A 20,841-nucleotide genomic window follows, 5' to 3' on the forward strand; every position below is an offset into this window, starting at 1 on the left:
TTATGATATACTTATCTACCATACCACTCCCTCACTCATCCTATAGAAATAAAACGTACATTAATCGTGTACAAGGCTTACGATTATCAGGGCTTTATTAAGCTCTATAAAACATGCACCAGTGCAACCTATTATTGAAAAGTGCAACCTAATATTTATGTCTACCTGCACCAAGTGCAAGTAAAACCAATTTCATTAAAATCAGATCTTAGTTTTCGCTACCGCTTAACAAAGATCTGAGGACATCCCATTACGGGTCACGTCAGACAGACCTTGCACGAACTTTGACCGACCAATGGAATGACCAATCAGAAGGCAGCTTTTTCCAGCTTTACAGCACTAATTTCAAATTGGCGACTACGCTTCGAAACATTTTGACAAATTCTCCAGTACAAATTTGAAACCTGAACAAAATAACATTCTGAAATGGCTAATAGATGGTCTAGATTGTAAGGATCTAGTCGTTAAACCCGTAACTAACGTTCGGAATACCCAGTGTTAAAGTTTTCGAAACTGCACGATTAGAAATCACATTCCGACTGTCACTTTCATAATGTGGTAAGTGACGCCCTGATTGGTCGGATGAAAGGTCATTCTGACGTGACCCCAAATGGGATATCTTCAGATCTTTGTTTAGCGGTAGCGAGAACTAAGGTCTGATTTTAATGAGCTTGAAGTAAAACATTTTACAATTTGCGTTAGACTGACCCTTACAGCAATAATCTTTGAACACTCAATACCTCTAAGCTGTATGTTATAGACTACATCACTAGTCCCTGTGTTATGTGTAATTTGTCTTGATGCCTTGTCATTAATCTATGTAAAATCATGAAACAGTCATCAGAGATTTAAGATTATTTTATTTTGACTATTTTAGGCTTCTATTATATGTTTCAACTTTGGTATATTGGTGCAACCTGGTTTTGTCTGGTGCAACTAGGTTTTAAGGTCAACATGGGGCGGTGGGGTAGCCTAGTGGTTAAAGCGTTGGCTCATCATGTCGAAGGCCCTGGTTCAATTCCACTCATGGGTTCTAGCGTCCCCCGCCGTGATATTGCTAGAATATTGCTAAAGCAGCATAAACCATATTCACTCACTCACTCACTCACTCACTCACTCACTCACTCACTCACTCACTCACTCACTCACTCACTCACTCACTCACTCACTCACTCACTCACTCACATGTCAACATGTCAACATGCACCTGTTGCATGTTAAATCAAGAAATATTTTTCTTTTTTATGCATGTTCTGGGGACAGTCCTATTTGTCGTCCTTGAGCTAGTTCAGAATGCCAACATTGAAAGCTATAAGGGTTAAAACATATATTACCATGTTGATCCAGATGATAATGGCATTCTGGAGACATGAGAGATTATAGCATGTATAGCCTAGGTGGGGCACATGCTCTTTAATGGGGTCAGAGTCTCCATGGAGGCTGGGGTCAGATGGAATTGGGGTCAGATTCATATTCACCGAGAGGCTTGGATGTAATCTGTGTGTGATGGACGGGGAGTCCGATTATTTGCGGGACATAGAGGACATCTTGAGGCGGTCGAGTGTCCAGCTTGGAGACTCCGGGAATCTTGAGGCTGTGTCAAGGAGGCGGTCATCACTCTGTGTTTCTGATGGGGGAAGTACATGCTTGTGTGAAAGTAGGTCCCTTGTAGAGTGTTAAGTGATCAGTTGTTATGTGGGCCATGGATGTATGTCAGTGTGTTTTCTGGATGTTGGAATTATGATTTTTTAATGTATCTACATACATCTGTGAACCAGATGTATATGTAAAAACTTCAAAGAATCCTGGACAGAAATAGGAACATTTTCTTGAGGCAAAAAAATAAGGCTTTATGTTGTTATTGTTTGTATCCTTTATGAGAATATCTGTCGTTCCCCATGTCACTCAGTCATTGGTGTTCTGTGTTACAGTAGATACCCAGCAACCTAATGCTTAGTGTAAGAGGCAACAGCCTCTGTGGTCTAGTGGTAGAGCGGTAGATCCGGGGTTAAATCACTGGCCGCATCATACAAAAAGATGTTAAAAGATGGTACTTGTTGTTACCCTTCCTGGCGCTTGGCGTTAAGGGGCTAAAACAAGGACCGTTCAGCTTGGAGTCAGTATACCATGTCTGAGTGGGGTATTCATGTTAAAGTGCAGCATGGTATCTCAGTGGGCTAGTAGTATAAATTTGGCATTAGTCTGGATTAGCGTTTGCAACACGTTGCTATATAAATGCAAAAATCTTGGATGCAACGTTAAACCCCATTTCACTTATTATCCCCCGCCGCGCGAAAGCGCGAAGCGGGGGATATAGTATTCACGACCGTCCGTACGTACGTCCGTACGTCCGTACGTCCGTCCGTACGTCCCACCTGTTTGTTGCCGCGATATCTCAAGAACTAAACACTGGATTGTCTTCATATTTGGAACTATGGTGTATATACAGACTCCGCAGACACCAGTCGGTTTTGGTGACCTTGATCCCATTTTAAAGGTCACAGCAGGCAAATCTGCTTTTGGAGTTGGAAAACGGTGTTGCCGCGATATCTCAAGAACTAAACACTGGATTGTCTTCATATTTGGAACTATGGTGTATATACAGACACCGCAGACACCAGTTGGTTTTGGTGACCTTGACCCCATTTTCAAGGTCACAGCAGGTAAATCTGCTTTTGGAGTTAGAAAACGGTGTTGCCGCGATATCTCAAGAACTAATCGCTGGATTGTCTTCATATTTGGAACTATAGTGTATATACAGACACCGCATACACCTGTCAGATTTGGTGACCTTGACCCCATTTTCAAGGTCACAGCAGGCAAATCTGTTTTTTGAGTTGGAAAACGGTGTTGCCACAATATCTCAAGAACTAATCGCTGGATTGTCTTTATATTTGGTACTATGGTGTACAGGCGGGGGATATTTCGTCACTCTGTGACAAATACTTGTTGTAAGGGGCATTTAAATGGATTGGGTGTTCAGTCTTGGGGTCTTGGTTAATTGAGTGTCATATCCTGATCCCTGTAGCTGGCTGTAAGATTTCACTAAGTTTAGTGGTCAGGCTCTGAATTGACTGAATGCATGTCACCCTGCTCCAATGGCATACATTGTTGCCCATGATATCAGTCACAGGTTTATCTGGTCCACAGCTGATTATTTACAGACCACCATCGTTTAGCTGAAACATTGTTTTAATATTGAGTGCAGTGTAAAGAGTAAATAAACAAGTGTATTCCTGGCCTAGGGTTGCGACACATTCAGTGATAGTGGACTTCATGAAAAAGTGTGGTGCTTACATATCTCTGTTATGATTATGGGAGGCAAAGATCACTTTGAGGAATGGAGCCTGAATTACAAGCAGGCTGAACATTTCCTTCCTGATCCAGGAACTGCTGGAAATACTACCAGTAGCCTGTCTCATAGTCCCTGAACCATGATATTTTTTCTCCTTCTGTCCAATCCTGGCTGTATTGCTAGAGCCCTAACTGAAGCAAGTCTAGATTATCCACAATTCCGAATCTCCCATCTCACTGGGGAGCCTTTACTGTATAAATGGAACTGTTGTTTCTATCAAAATCATATTGGTTCAGAGACTAAGCGTTAGTCTATACTACCAGCTACACCGACCAATATTTTCCAGTACACGACATGCACAAGATCCACTATTGACATGGTGAAACGCTCCCTCTCCTGCACAGCTCAGTATCTTCCTGTAAGTCTGTTAAGTACACTTCTTCAAGGTTTGAGTCTGTGTAAACTCTTTGATAGAGCAGTTTAGTAATCTCACACCTGTTGCCATCCGCTTTTATGATAGGCACCAGATATTGGTCAGGTGCCACTGGCAGCGATGGAACTGGAGTACCAACCAGAACATGAGTAGAAAACCCTTCCTTAATGGCTTGACTTGGTATCCACTCTGGCTGTGGGATGTTGATGGGATGTTGATGGGGAGAGTCCTCATCATCATCATCATCATCATCATCATCATCATGGGGATGGCCATGATCAACCGTTTCATGGCCTGAACTCAACCATTTCATGGCCATCTCCGCAATACATGACCATTACAAATGACCCATATAGTTTAACCTCATCAGCTCATGTTTCTGATCTGCAATATATTTGTGATATTACAAACACACACACACACACACACACACACACACACACACACACACACACACACACACACACACACACACACACACACACACACACACACACACACACACTCCTCCCGAGTGAATGTTTATGAATGTTTTTATCAAGTATGAATGTTCACTAACTCAACTTTTAAGTTCTGATTAAATCTTAAAGGGATATTTTTTGTGCCAGCATCTTGGCATGATAGCAACGATAATCTTTCAAAGGGAAATGAATTTGGTCAGGCATATCAGAGCCTAGCTATTCCTCAAAGTAATCTTAGCACTATGAATATCCGAAGTCTATCCTGAAGTATGGGAGTAGTAGTGCCAAGGATTGCTGGAATGGGCCCTTGCCTAAACAATGTCTTGAATGCTTGTATGTTGAACTTGATAGATCCCATTCCCCAAGGCGGGGTGGTCAGTTCTGACCAAAGGCTACTCTCATCACTTCAGCCATCTTGGAGAGCATGTATAGAGTCCACATGGTCCAGCCAGACCAGCAGGTGGCTTGTGTTGTACAGGATGATCAGTGGAGTCATGTTACACCCAATGATCACTGTGACTATTAACTGCCTGAGTTCCACCTCACCCAGTTAGCTTCACATTACATTACCATCTGATGGAGACCTGGCATCAAGTGACTACAGATCCTAATTTGGTTCAGTAAGAGTGGAAACTGGACTGTTATAGTCAGTTAAATTCCTTGCCCTTGGGTACATGATAAAACAAATGAAACACAAATATTTTGTTTGTTTGTTCCATAAAAGAGGCGACTAACAGGACTAGGTGATCATGCTCGCTGACTTGGTTTAACGCATGTCATAGTATCCCAATTGCATAGATCGATGCTCATGATGTCAATCACAGGATTTTCTGGTCCAGACTTGATTATTTACAGACCTCTGTCATAATGGCTAGAATATTGCTGAGTGTGGTGTTAAACAACAAACAAACAAACAACCTATACAAGATGGGGAGACATTACTGTGCTGTATTACAGCCAGTGAAAATAAGCTTTGTGAAGGAACATCCGATCTTCATTAATTCAGGGAGTGTTTAGATACATAGATTCAGTCTATGGCAAATCACTGATGGAGAGTTGGTTGTAAAGATTCATCACTTCCAGGGTTATCAGTTTCTCCACCCAAACCAAACATTGATGACAGAACCTGAGCTGTGTGACAGAAGAATGATGAAAGTCTGATGTTGTGAGGATGGGAAATGATGATGATAGCAAGAAACTGTTAACATTTGCCTCATCATGGAACGAATCCGCCAACTGTTAACATACTTAATAAGAAGACATTTTTTCCAATTCTCATGTCTTCCAGCAGTGTTTTGTTTTGTCCCTTGAGTTAAGGAAGTAAAATAACATAGACTTGCGAGGATGCTCGAGTATGGGCAGATACGAGTTTGCCACCCGATAGAGATGGGGATTGGCTGTGATGATGTGGCTGAGATCTGTGGCCAATGGAGAAGAGCCTGGTGGTGGAGCTCCCATCCACAGCGGTTCTCATGTTATTCCTGGTGCAGTCATTAGGGAACTATTAGCTGAACTTATCACATGATAGGCCACACGCTTGAACCATGAACTTCATTCACGGATGCTCTTACATCATACTGGGTGTATGTTTGTATGAGGCGGGGCTGGTGATTAGGGCTGACTATTGAACCTGTTTCTTTACACATTCTGACAATAGAGATAATATGCTTTGTGGGTGTGTTTGACATGGTTAATGGAAACACCAGGGTGATAACTATGCTGATAAGAGGTAATTTGTTCTGTCTGTTGGAAATTTGCCTTGTGCTCTCACAACATGTTTGATGTGTCTTTTTGTGGTCTTGTGGTAGAGCGTCCGCCTGGAGAGCGGAAGGTCCAGGGTTCGATCCCCGGCCGCGTCATACCAAAAGACGTTAAAAGATGGTACTTGTTGTTACCCTGTCTGGCGCTCGGCATTAAGGGTCTAAAACAAGGACTGGTCGGCTCGGAGTCAGTATACTGTGTCTGAGTGGGGAATTCATGTTAAACTGCGGCATGGTATCTCAGTGAGCTAGCACTATAAATCGGCATCAGTCCGGACTAGTACAAGCAGACACACACACGTGCATGCACGTCGCTATATAAGTGCAATAATCTTGGATGCGACGTTAAACCCCATTTCACCTCACCTGATGTGTCTTTTTAAATTACCCCTCCATGGATGTCCGGGTCAGAACTGTTCTTCAGCAACCCATGCTTGTCATAAATGGCGACTAATGGGAGGATTGGGTGGCCGATTGATTTGGTTGATGCATTTCATCCTATCCCAATTGTGTAGAATCATGCTCATGATGTCAATCACTGGGTTGTCTCGCCAGATTCGAGAATATTTACAGACTGCCAACTTATAGCTGGAATATTGCTGAGTGCGGTGTTTAACGAGAAACAAAAAAACATTGAACTATTATTAGCTAGTGACCCAAAATTTTACAAATGTGGATTGAATTCAATGTTTTCTCTGTTTTTCTTCTGGGCGGTCAGGTAGCCTGGTGGTTAAAGCGTTCGCTCGTCCGCTGAAGACCCGGGTTCGATTCCCGACATGGGTACAATGTGTGAAGCCCATTTCTGGTGTCCCCCGCCGTGATATTGCTGGAATATTGCTAAAAGCGGCGTAAAACCATACTCACTCACTCACTCACTGTTTTTCTTCTGGCTGAGAGTCTGTTACTAATATTGGTAATGATTTGGGTATCAACTTCAGAGTAGGTCAGTGAGGAAGGAACATGCCCTTTGAATTGTAATCAGTTAAAAACTCTTTCCTCATGTTCGTTGATGGTACTCTTCACCATATTCATCAATGATGACAGACTTTCAAAAAGCACTTTAAAATTTTTTTCAAAAATCTGATTCTGATTTCATCTTGACTAAAGACAAATTAGACAAAGAAATTAGAAAAACAATATAGTGTATTAAGGATCTCATCAAAATGGTCAATAGTCAGTGTTGCTCCCAAATCGAAATTGTGTTGAATAAAAATTAAAAAATCCTTTCTTTGTCAGTTACTAGAATATTTCTGCTAGCAGAAGATGCTCTCAGTTCAGATGTAGTTAATAACTGTCTTGATTAACTGTCATTTGTTTTGAACTTGTCTGTCTCATTGCTGTATGTCCCTGAACCATATTATTTTCCCTTCCTCCCAGCTATGCCAGGCCTTACTGTATTGCTATAACCCTGAATGAAGCAAGTCTAGATTTTCCACAGGGTCTGAATCTCCCTATCTCACTGGGGCTCCTTTTCAATATAAATGGAATTGTTTGTTTCTGTCATACTTTCAGAGACTCAGCGTTAGTCTAGTTTAAAACATACACATGAAGCACTGAGATAGATTGTGAGTTTCTGATTAGCCTGAAATAATAGGAGCTGATCCCTGACAAACCTGGGCAAGGTGCCCATGCTGAGATTTGTAAAGTGCGGATTTTAAATGTAGATGGTTTGCTAGATGTTGCTATCGGTTGTCCAATTACCACTGCTTGTAGGTATTAGTCATCCTGGAAGTACATCTCACATGAGTTGCAGCCCAAACACTTGTTGGAGGTGGTGTAACGTGAGTGGGGGACCACCTGGGCAGGTACAGGTAGTGAGCTGATGAGCTGATGAGGATGCTGCTTGTGCTTTGCTGATCAGAACAACATGCAAGTTCAAGGAACTGATCCACAACCGGTTCATTCTGAGTGGGCCGTAACAAGTTTGTTTGTTGTTTAACACCACACTCAGCCGATTCAGCATTATTTTCTTGCATGTCTTATGCCTAGTGCAAATTTAGCCATATTTTCTTGAGTCTGTTATACCAAGTACTGATTCAGCCTTATTTTCTTGGGTGTGCTATGACAAGAAATTTAGCATTATTTCTTGAGTGTGCTATAACAAGTGCAAATTTAGCCTTATATCACCGAGTGTGCTGTAACAAGCGCATTTTTTCTCGTATATTATTGAGGTTGCTATAACAACTCTTAGTGAATATCTAGCCATATATCATAATAGTGAGTGTGCTAAAACAAGCGCATCAATGTAACCTTCAATTATATTTAGCCTTATCTTTTTAGCCAATCTTGTGTGTTCAGCTGACCTGACATCTCATGGATGGATGGTGGATGGATGGTTTGTTGTTTAACGCCGCACTCAGCAATATTCCAGCTATATGACGGTGGTCTTTATATAATCGAGTCTGGACCAGACAATCCAGTGATTGATATCATGAGCATCGATCCACGCAATTGGGATCGATGACATGTATGAACCAAGTCAGCGAGCCTGACCACCCGATCCCGTAAGTTGCCTTTTACGACAAGCATAGTCGCCTTTTACGGCAAGCATAGTCGCCTTTTACGGCAAGCATAGTCGCCTTTTACGGCAAGCATAGTCGCCTTTTACGGCAAGCATGGGTTGCTGAAGACCTATTCCTGACATCTCACATTGTCATCAAACATGAAGAAGTCCTGCCAGAGAATTGTTCAGAGAATGAGTTCAGCAAAGAGTCCTTATGTTTTTATGAGTTTTAATCAGTTCAAACATACCATTATGTTCCTGAGGGCGCAGTGCCAAGTTAGCATCATTAGGTTTTAGCATTAGTCAGTCAGCCTTGTGTGCTGAATATTGTAATGTATAAACTTGCATGTTTGTGGATGGGAGTCTGGTGGCTACAGCACTGTGACTTGTTTCCAGTGTCACATGTTCATGGTTAGACTTGCACAAGTCTCTTAAAGCAATAATTATTAGTTTAGATCATAAGTTCTAGATTATGTAAATGATTGAAGAACAAGTTGTCCCTATAACAGACTGGAGTCCCTAGTCCACATATCTAGACTTGCCTATTAGGGGGATTATACTACACATCCTTGGACCTTTCTTTGAGTACAGCCTTGGAGCAAGGCTAGTTCCTTGTTTGCATGCTGCATTGTATAGTATCAAGTCATGTACAGTCACTGGTGGCCTTGGTACAAGAACTGACTGAGGATAACTACTGACATACCTTCTTGTCTGGCTTTGTTGCTCAGGTCACATCTGTTTGGCTTCATGAGGAGGTTCATTCTTTGTAATTTCCTCATCTATCTCCTTTCTCAGTTGAGGGCTCCATCCTCTGTGACCCTTGGCTCCACATACTGGCTTCAAATACATGTGGCTCCATTATGGCTCCACCCCTGCCCTTGGCTACACATATAGCTACTCTCTACTGATGCCTAGCTCAGTCTTCAGGAAGAGCCTTAAACTTTGGTCTTGGCTCCACATCTTGCCATAGCTCTGCCTGTGGCTCCAGTGTGCTCCATCTCTGGTTTTGGCTCCACACATAGATTCCAATGCTGCTTTTGGCTCCAATCAGGTTGCACGCCCTTGGCTTGATGTGGCTCCATGAGGGCTCCTCCACTCCTGTTTTGTACACCCAATGTCAGTCCCCATCCTCTATCTCCTGTCAGCCTGTATTGTAAACAGACCACTGTCATACAGGGAAACGTTAAAGATTTCTCAGACACTCACCTGTGATAAATTATCCATGCATAACATGCCTTCCAGTTTTTATTTGCATGTCATCCATGTCGTAGAAAAGGAATATTCTCTGTTTAAGAATTGTCAAAAATATGTCACAGCAATTTTATTTTGTTGTTGTTGAATGCCGCACTCAGCAATATTCACGCTATATGACAGCCGTCTGTAAATAATGGAGACCAGACAGTCCAGTGATTTTTGTCATGAGCATTGATCCTCACAATTGGGTTACGATGACATGCATCAACCAAGTCAGTGAGCCTGGCCACCCGATCCCGTTATTTGCCTCTTGCGACAAGCATGGGTTGCTGAAGACCCATTCTGACCCAGATCTTCACAGGGCTTCGGGGCTATGTGATGTATAGATGCAATATTGCATAAAGGAGCATTCTCTCACCATCACCTGCAGTGGGTATTTCGTTTAGAATTTAGGAAACAGGTAATTTATTGGATTGGGTGGTAAAACTTGGCCATCTGGATGATTGTGTGCTATGGTACCCCGGCAGCATTGATCGTGCTCATAATATCGATCAATGGTTCGTCTCAGCTATTTACAGGCCCTGTCCTATGGCTGGAATATTGCTAGTGCAGTATTAAACAAACAAACAAACAAACACAGCATTGTTTTAGATCATCATGTTCACCTTCTTACCAGTGGTCAGTTTGAGGTATCTCATTAACTCTTGACCTGTGCCTTCTCAAGTAGCCATCCCCCTCTCCCCAGGTGTACATGCATGTGGCTGGACACACTGGTCAGTGACAGTGACCAATGGCCGGACTGATGGATGGCTGCAGGGAGCGGTCAGTCTAAATGGGCAATAACACCTGATATCCCCCACTTACCATGCCTGACATTCTCCAGTGTCAGTGACAGTGCCACATACCTGTCATTGTTTCAGGGATACGGAGAAGTGAGAGACACATTAACATACCATGTGAAGGAATGGGGGCAGGGCAACAGGAATCTGTCTCGGAGTCCCTGGACCATGTTATGTTCCATCCCACCTAGCCCCCAGCCCTTACTGTAATGCTATAATCCTATATGAAGCACAGGTGTTTTCCACAGGTGAAGATTTCGGGGTAGAATAGGTCTTCAGCAACCCATGCTTGCCCTAAAAGGCGACTATGCTTGTCGTAAAAGGCGACTAACGGGATCGGGTGGTCAGGCTCGCTGACTTGGTTTGATACATGTCATCGATCCCAATTGCGCGGATCGATGCTCTCACGATGTCAATCACTGGATTGTCTGGTCCAGACTCGATTATTTACAGACTATCGTCATATAGCTGGAATATTGCTGAGTGCAGCGTTAAACAACAAACAAACAAACAAAACACAGGTTATCTTCTTACTGGGGCTTCTTTTCAATTTAAATGTAGTGGCTTGTTTCTTTCAAAATTATGTATTTACAGAGACGAAGTCTAGACTATGCACGCTATGATTGTCTTTATGAATATCAGCTGGTATAATGATATGTTCATTGCGCATATCAGCTGGTATAATAATATGTTCATTGCGCAACTCGAACTGTCATCTATGGGCAGTCTTTTAGCAACATATTTAATCAATCTGTCCCTAATATGAAGCAATGAAGCTGAGAAGACAAGACTAAAAGTCAACAGGCGACTAACAGGGTCGGGTGGTCAGACTCGCTGACTTGGTTGATGCAAGTCATCGTATCCCAATTGCATAGATCGATGCTCATGATATCAATCACTGGATTGTCTACTCCAGACTTGATTATTTACAGACTGCCGTCATGCAGCTGAACATTACTGACAGCAGCGTTAAAATTGTGTGGAGAGGCTTCAATAATCCAATATATTCCAGATGAGAATTAGGCAAATGAGTGTGTAGAGCAGGTGACATGACCTGAAATGTGATCCCCTTCATGTAACGGGATCAACATGGTGGGTCAGGACTTTGGTGAAGAGAGAAATTCATTAATAATATTTTGTGTGATGGAACTCTGTATGCATACCCATGATGGTAGTGGAAATAGCTGGTGGAGTTTTCATCCACATGGCCGAGTGTGTTTCATGTTAATTTAGTTCATTTAAAACATGTGGTAATCATCCTACAGCCAGCTTTGATGTGAGTGAGGGTTTACTATGTTGTAGCACTATCATGGGGAAACACAAGCAATGGACTTCTTCTTTGTACTACTGTTGGGAATAGAACCCTAGTCTTGGTGTGCCAGACATGTGCTTCAACCACTGTGCTATCTCAGCCTGTCTGTGCCATAGCAGGGATTCCCTTGGAAGATGAACTAGGGAAAAACAGTTTTGTTTTAGCTTGGGATTTTTTAATCCTTTTTTTTTTAATTCATCGTATTTCATCGCCTAGAGACTCTTCATTTGCAGTAATCTAGACTTGCCAAACATTATAGACTTGCATTGGCTGGTTTGGATATATTTGTATCAGGGTCAGATCTTTCCCTTCAGTGGCAGATTGAGTGTGTGTGTGTGTGGGTGTGGGTATGGGTGGGTGGGTGGGGCCACCACCCTTTTTCAAACGTAACTATGGTAATCCCCCAACATAGAAGGATACCTACCATGATAATATGTTTTGCTGTTAAAGTACAATAAATAATGAATAATGGTTTACATGCTGTGGATCTGCCCAGCCCCCTTCTCCTAGACTCACATCAGGGTCTGTAAGACAGACTACCATTCTCCCAATGAGATGCACAACAGATATTATCTGCATCCATTCTCAATATTTATGCATATTAAATTCAATATTTTGCTTCCCGTAAAACCCTGGATATGTAAATCCTCAATTCCATGATAAACCATCAACACTACAAAGCCCCATGACTGAAATAGCCATGGCTATCTATTACACAGATTTTGATTAAATGTCCACATATGTGGGATACGACAACAGACCCAGGCAATGGTTGTAGCTACTTGTCTGAGATGCTTGTCAATTGAATGTGAGTTTTGTCGACACATGGTATCTCTTACACTTGGATACAGATGAGGTGGAATTGAGGACACGACCCCACTTGGTTCAACATGCTGGAGGAGTTATACTACATGTGGACTAGCGGGGGATAATGTTATACATTCATATGTATGGAGGCTGTTAGACTTGCACAAGTCTCTAAGGAAATGATCAATAGTTGAAACATATTTCCGAGATCATATTAATAATAAGAAGTTGTCTCTTTAAAAGAGTGGCATCCTGTCTATTTATCTAGACTTGTCAATTAATAAGATGGAGTTACTACACATACATGCGTATCATTCAGTATAGACTTGGAGCAAGGCTAGGATGCTGGATGTTGGCAGTGGTGTTGGTGTAGGGTCATCTCTGTGGGTGGTCAGGAAATATACTGATGGTCTGTCAGGGTCAATCTCTTGAATCTGAGTGGCGAGAAAAATAATTTGTTGTGGGGGTTCTTGCCACAAATAAAAAAAATGTGTGTATGTGTGCGATAATTGAATTTGTTGTTGTATTTCCTTTTATATTTATAAAAAATGAACTAAACATATAAAAGCTTGTGTAGGATCTGAGTTGTGGGAGACGAGAGAGCTTGTCCTGGGCCATGCATGTGGAATTTATATTATAGATATTTATTTTCTAAAAGCCTAGGCATGTCTAGATCAAACTAAACCATGTCTAGTTTCCTTGATTGAAAACGGCAGAAGAGGAAAGGTTCTTTTGAAGAAGAAAAATTACAATTATTTAAAAAAAAAAGTTTTCATAGACTATTATATCTATTATATCAATCAAAAGACAGAATAACCAAAAAACCTCTGAAATTATCTGACTAAAGAAAATGCTTCTTGTGGACATGTTGAAAATTAAAAACCTGAAAATAAAACTGACATACACCGATGTGTTGGAATATTTTATAAATTGACACGAATGTAAAGGATCAATTAATTACCTGAATTAGTGGGAATGATACAATTAAAATCAAACCAGATGACATGTTATTGTCGAGTATTTATTGAAAACTATTACAGTATGTTATCATGTGTTATCCAAGGGTTTTACGCCACACAATATATGTACGTCCAGTACTCACAAATGTTGAGATTGGATGCAGAAAAAAAATATACTGCATCCCAAGGGATGCACAATAATACCCACTGTACCTACAGCGCATCCAGAGCAGTTATGGGTGTCTGTTATTTCATCCATCAGTCATGACCACTGTCCACATGATCATTGATTCATTCAATCTATAAAGTAATTATCAAAATGTACAGTACGCTACAGAATTTCATTACTTTACAGGACCCTCATATTGCCTGCAGGGACCCTTGACATTAATTATTGGGGGTCCCCTGGACTCCTACTTTTGTAAGTCTAGGTAATACCAGACTTGTCTCATGTGTAGCACTTCCTAGTGGTGACAGCTGTTGAATGTAACACATTATCACCCAGTGTCTGTGGGAGATGTCCAGGTGTCTGGTCAGATTGGTCAACCGGACACCAGACCAGAGGTGCATACCCTGTAACCCATGGTAACAGGAGCCCCATACATGGCACATATACCCTGACACAGGGACACATTCCACCCGTCAATCTCGGTGGCTCCTTCCAGACAGCTGTTCCCATAGTCTGTCTGACAGACCCTGATACAAATATATATCAATTACAGCCCATGCAAGTCTATAATGTTTGGCAAGTCTAGATCGAAAATGAAGAGTCACCAGGCTCCTTTTTATTATATTTTTATTAAGATAACTGAACAACTGTTTTTTCCGTACGATATGTTCATTTCAGAGACTAGATGTTAGTCTGCTGTTCCCACTGTCTGTGTTTGTATAGTATTGTTTCGTTCCCCGACAGGCGTGAACTGCAGTGTGTTTGTTTCTACTTACATGTTCCTGCATAAGACCTGCATTTCATCTTCAGAGGTCCTGCAATAGCAGGCTTGTTCAAGAGGGGCAGGGTCTCAAAGGAGGATCTCCTTGACTAGCTTCACTGACATGTAGGATGACCTGGCATGAAAAGATCATTGTCACCCCGAGGGGTTTATATTGAAACAGGCCACATAGCTCAAATACACTTGCATAGCTTGACGCTAGGTAGGGACAGTAAGCTTGAGGTCGACAGCTTGTGTGGATACATTACATGAAGTAATACCGTAACTCCTGTGACTTGTGATAGACTTGCTGATGAATAGTTTATGGAGTTAATAGGAAATATTGTGTGACATTTTGTCAGTGTAGTCATCAGAAGAGGAAATAGTGAGACGCGTATTCATTAACCTTTAGTGTGGGATACAATCGTGTTGAATGGAAAATAGTTCTGTTCAGGATGAATGGCAGATAATGGCTGTCATGGTCTGGTATTGCTGAATGCATGATCAGGGGGGTATACCACAGGTACTGTGTGGAGATGTACTGTGTATACTGGTGTGTATTCTGGTGAGTGCTGGAACAAGGCCTTCACGCAGGTTTCTGAAGCCGATACACTGAGATGTGATTGCCTCCTGAATTATTGACTTGGCATCACACATGGGGAGTGCAGGCAGTGCACGGAACGGATCGTCACACCTCCAGGTGTTATCCCACAGTAAGACAGCTGCACAGATGATTGCCGTCACATTTATGTCTGCTGTATCTACTGTTACAAAAGATGCCCCGCAGCATTCATTGTGAGGTGTGAGTGATGCTGCGTCTCTGGCGACCTCGCAACCTGTGTGACTTGATTGATTGAAGACTCTTTTCCTCCAGTAGTCAGGCTTACATTTTTGCCTTTTGTGAGAAGGGGACTCTATGCTGACTTTTGTGAGAAGGGGACTCTATGCTGACTTTTGTGAGAAGGGGACTCTATGCTGACTTTTGTGGGAAGGGGACTCCATGCTGACTTTTGTGAGATGGGGACTCTATGCTGACTTTTGTGAGGAGGGGACTCTATGCTGACTTTTGTGAGAAGGGGACTCTATGCTGACTTTTGTGAGGAGGGGACTCTATGCTGACTTTTGTGAGAAGGGGACTCTATGCTGACTTTTGTGAGAAGGGGACTCTATGCTGACTTTTGTGAGAAGGGGACTCTATGCTGACTTTTGTGAGAAGGGGACTCTATGCTGACTTTTGTGAACCCTTTGACTTGTTTGCAAGACCTGATGGTAAAATAAGTGCATGTTGTTTTATGTCTGAGCTGAATGGACACTCACGCAACTGTGACTGACTTTTCAAGAAGATTGTCAATAGAACTGAAACGTGGTGATTAGTGATGCGCTCAGCACTCTAATGTTTTACATCAATGATTTATAGAAGTGCATCATACATACAAGACTGTTATGTCTTCCCAGTGGACACGTTTCAGTTTCCGGAAGGATGCCATTGAAGCTTAAACATTATGGCTTCAGAGAACTAACAGGGTCATCTGTTAGATGTTTTACCATGAGGACAGACTTACACTTAGAAGGATACAAAGACTAATAGTTTGGTTGGCTATGTGCCGCATAAGCAATTATCTGAGCAAGTTTAATTAAGGTCATCACAGAGAGATGTGATAGCTTGATTTACCAGTCAGTGCTGTGTGTGAAGCATTCATGGATGTAGGAGCATGGGTTGTATATCTGTCACAGTCATATCAGCCTACATCACCTTGAAGGAGGAACTATGATGTAAATGACTTGAGTGCAGTCTACCTAAAAGCTTTTATAGTAATTTAGAATGAAAAGACTGGCTTGAGTTACACAGCATACTGTCAGCGCCAAACTCGAGAAACATTGGAACTGAAATAATTCACCCTGACTGGTGTTATGAAAATTCTAAGGAGTCGGGAGTCTGAGGTGGAGATTGAAGACATGAAGTGTGTTTTGTACAAGCTTCACTCTCACTGACACAGATAAAGTGGTGTTAATAGTAGAGATAACATCAGCAGGGTGCTTCTAGCAAGTGGAATTTGGATTCTTGCAAGATACAAGGTGGTTTTGCAATCTTGCAAAATGCAAGATTTGTGAGGCTTTTTCCTGGTATTCAGGTCTATTTATATGCGATGTATGTTTATGCTTGTCTACGCAGTGAAGCACTGTCATCTTCATAAGGAGTTTACAAGAAATATAATACTGGAGGTGGAATCATCACTGACTGGCTTGATGTTGAAGGCAATATTCTGACCAAATACCATCTTTCAATGCTGAGAAGAATCTGAACTTGAGACGACTGAGACAGATTTGAACACAGTGTTGGAGTTCTACTGGTAATCACTGATTGGCTTGATGGCAATGGAAGTCGTCTTTTTTTAATGTTGTTTTTAAGAAAACTGTTTGACCAACACCTTTGTTGAGAAGAATGTGAAAGAGTTATAGACATAGGAAGAAGACAACTGAGACCAGACTCAGTTTGTCATCTACCTGCAGATGTTCATGAACCACCAGTTGAAGGATATCAGGCCTGTTGATGGGGTGTTGTGTTACTGGCATGGCTGCTGTGTATCTAGCTGTGTTGATTTAAGACTAATCTAGCACCAACTATTGTGTGGGCTACACTCACCAGATGGTCAGGCTCCTGTCCGCGGGATGTTCATCATATAAACTACCCAGTGTCAGCCCAGCCGACAGAGCTTCAGGCGGTGACCAGGGGCAGGTCGGGAAGATGCCCAGATGATGAGGGGAAGGATTCAGGGATCACTTGTTTGTTTTACTCATCACAGGACACACATGGCAACCAGACTGTGAACTGTGAAGGCTTGTGTTTGTCTATTGTTGAAGCTGTGTATGATGTAATAACTTCTTGGACACAGAGTTCCTATTTACCAAGGAATGATTCACTTGTCCATAAACCCATTGACGGAAATTATAATCTAGATGACTGACATTTTGTTTGTGAATGGTGGGCTGTGAGTTCTGTGTCAGCGAATCTGGTGATTTAGTATCTGGGAGAAAAGAATCAGGTGAAAAACTGTAAAGTGATTGTCAAAAATGAGATTTAGATGTCTGGTTCTGACATCACGCGTTGGGCGGCCATGCAACACAGGATCGCAACAGCAGCACCGTTGCACTGTGTGAAACTGCCACAGTGAAGTAAAAGTAAGACTTCTTTATGGGGGATAATAACGTGGATCTTGTTACCTGCCAGGCATGCTGACTGGATTACCTCAGTGGAGTATTCCAAAGGCTTGGAGAGAACATGCAATAGTGTGCGCTTAGACTGATGGATGAACCAATGGATACTTTGATGTCATACTGACGATGGATACTTTGATGTCATACTGACTTTGGATACTTTGATGTCATACTGACGATGGATACTGTTATGTAAAACTGACGATGGATACTGTTACTTCATACTGACAATGAATACTGTGATGTCATACTGTTGATGGATGTCATACTGACTTTGGATACTTTGTCATACTGACAGTGACTACTGTTATGTTATACTGACGATGGATACTTTGATGTCATAATGAAGATGGATACTTTGATGTCATACTGTTGATGGATGTCATACTGCTGATGGATGTCATACTGCAGATTGATAGTGAGCTGGTCTGATGACAGAGCCATACTGTTGTCCATCGACTTTACCCACCAGGTAGATGATATAAGTAAGGCATTTTAGCCATTGTCAATTGTGGACTTTCCACTTTGACAACACAGCTATTGTTCCATAATCAACTCCGGCCCTTGACCCAGGTGCATGTAACCTACAGACTCCCATGTGAAGAATGTTGGCATCCTTCAGAATGCATAGAGAATTTTTGTAATGTAATCATATGTTACAAAATTTTCACAGATTCTTAAAACAGTATTGCTCCTTTGGATCTGTTTGAACTTAAATCACGGTAATGAGGTGTTTGTGACGACAGTGGATGTATTCAACCTCATCAACAAGACATCTTCTGATTACCTCCAGGCCTTGTTCATCTGTGTAGGCCACTGTCAGGTGATAAAGTGGACCAGATTAAGACTGCTCACAAATCAGCTTTGATTGAAGAAATAAATCTTCTCTCCACAAGGAATTCAGTGAATGGTTGTCAAACCATAATTCACACTGTGTTGCACACTTGTGGTATAAACATTGTGAAATATTCCGGAAATCTGTGTGGTAAATCATAAACACTTGCGTTCAATCCAGTGGGGTAACATACCACATTTCAGAGGAACTCACTAACCTCACAGTTCATGTGGAGAGAGCTGACAATAGGATTGTCCTGGGTGTAAAGCTGGGTTGGAAGCGGATATATTGGCATCACAGCCCCTAATCCTCTACTGCCAAGCCTCATCGCTGGCAACATTAGCTGTGTTGTAGGGTAATGTCTTCGTAATAGAGACCAGGCGTGCATTTACACCATCTGAGGCTCAGGTGTGAGTGTGGTCTACGCTGACATTTTACGCCAAGTTTACACAAGTTTACGCACAAACGTGTCCGAACGGAGGGATGAAGAAACCCCAGCAGGACCTAGTCCGATTCTCTGTGTGATGTGTTTAAATCGATTATCTGGTTGAATGTTCTGTGCACAGTTTGTGGTTCAAGTGATGGCCCATATGACTTGAGTTGAGAAGGAAATCAATATGGATATATATCCTCAACTGTGAGCTATGTGTTCTGATGAGCTTCTTGACTGCAATGTTGTGGAGAAAATCGTAGCCTTGTGAGGAGAAGCTTGATGATATAAGAGTTATTGGATATCTGGTTACACTGTGTAGCTCCAGATGAAGTGGTTCGGATGTTTCAGTGGCCGCAGCCACAGCAGGAGGGGAACAGGTGGGTCACATGCTCTGTATTGATTCCAGCAGATTTATACAACACTTAAGTCGTAGCTTATTGTTTTATCAGACCGTGGTCTAGTGGATAGAGCGTCTGCCTGGAGAATGGAAGGTCGGTTCGATCCTCGGCCACATCATACCAAAAGATGTTAAAAAATGTTCCTTGTTGTTACCCTGGTGCTCGGTATTAAGGGGATAGAACATGGAATGGTAAAATATGGCTCGAAGTCGGTATGCTGCATGCATATGGCTTTAGGTACATAATCTTGAACACGACACATTAAACCCCTTTTACGTAATCATCACAATCATGAGGAAACTTTGTTGATAATGTCATTCCCTTTGTAATGTGTGGTCTACACTGGGGTATGATATCGGAACATGCTTTGAGCACATGACAATATATGTTTTGTTTGTCTTCAAGATTAATAATTCCTCATTTCTCTTCGTTTCTGTGCCATGTTAGAGCCTATATACTCGCTGGAACTGTTCAACATCTTCACAGGACTGGAGATATTCTTAGCAAAATTTCCCTTTAATTTAATTGATACGAATTAATCTTTACAGACTTTCAGAAACAGTCGATAATGTTTTATATCAGATTACAGACTATGATGAAAAAGTGTGTTTCGTTATGACACAGTTCATATCTGCACCTGACCGTATGGGTCAGCTGTACTGAAGAGGGTATCTGAGTTAATACTGGCTGATTAGTATACTCATTCTGGGCTCATGTCAGAAACAGAGCAGCCCCAACAAAGCTACACATTATAACATGGCCTCACAACAGTCATGGCAAAGTGGGTTTGAGAGCTAATTTCTTTTTACTGCTGTACTGCCTACAGATATTTGTTGTATAAAACTACAGACCCGTGTCTTCATTACCTCCTGTTTCTCTGCACGTGCCATTGTCAGTAAGTGTACACTTTTTATGTGCTGTTGTCAACACCATTGTCTGCCTGTATGTTTCAAGGTATGATATTATCTCTGGCATTGTCTATGCTGGGGTTCAGCAGGGTATACTATGTGTAGTCTATATATTGCATGAACGGTGTAGACGAAGCACTGGCAGTGTAATTTGATCTGGGAAAAATGTTGCAGTGGAGGATGGAGAGCTAGTTGTGTGAGAGTTTGTGGAGTGTAGGAGAGGACTGGGGAGAGAGTGTGAGAGTGTCGGCCCAAGTGGGTATGGCTGGAATGTGGGTTCCTCGTGGAGAAAAGCCTGCCCTTACCCAATGGGGTACAAATATCTGCACTGTATGTCATCTGTATGTGGAGAGAAAAATATAGTTTGACCTGGATTTGGAGGGGTGACATTGGGTCACTATTCTTTCAGGGATTTATCTCGACCTGTTCAGGCTGAATCTATTGTTCGGCCCCTAGTCTATGCAGCAAACGAAATGTCTGTAAAACTTCCCAAATTGGAAAGAAACAATTTTCCCATTTTCTGCTGTTATATTCATAACTAATGTCATGTATTAGTTGA

At 41.9% G+C, this 20,841-nt stretch overlaps 1 protein-coding gene across 4 annotated transcripts in view; it reads left to right on the plus strand.

Moving 5' to 3' along the window:
* LOC124116994 (glutamate receptor-interacting protein 1-like) overlaps window positions 1–20,841 on the plus strand; it is an 81,802-nt gene that overhangs the window by 26,308 nt on the left and 34,653 nt on the right. The window contains exon 1 of one of the 4 annotated variants that reach the window (XM_048401685.1): window positions 1,482–1,657. The exons of 2 other annotated variants lie outside the window; for them this stretch is intronic. In XM_048401685.1, coding sequence (XP_048257642.1) covers window positions 1,507–1,657 — 151 coding nt within the window. In that variant the 5' untranslated portion in view covers window positions 1,482–1,506. Of the gene's footprint in view, window positions 1–1,481; window positions 1,658–14,690; window positions 19,354–20,841 lie in introns of those variants that run through there. One more of the 4 variants, XM_048401688.1, reaches the window with a different exon arrangement.

The sequence above is a fragment of the Haliotis rufescens genome, unplaced genomic scaffold (assembly GCF_023055435.1).
Source record: "Haliotis rufescens isolate VD_foot unplaced genomic scaffold, xgHalRufe1.0.p SCAF_23, whole genome shotgun sequence".
NCBI classification, from domain to species: Eukaryota; Metazoa; Mollusca; class Gastropoda; order Lepetellida; family Haliotidae; genus Haliotis; species Haliotis rufescens.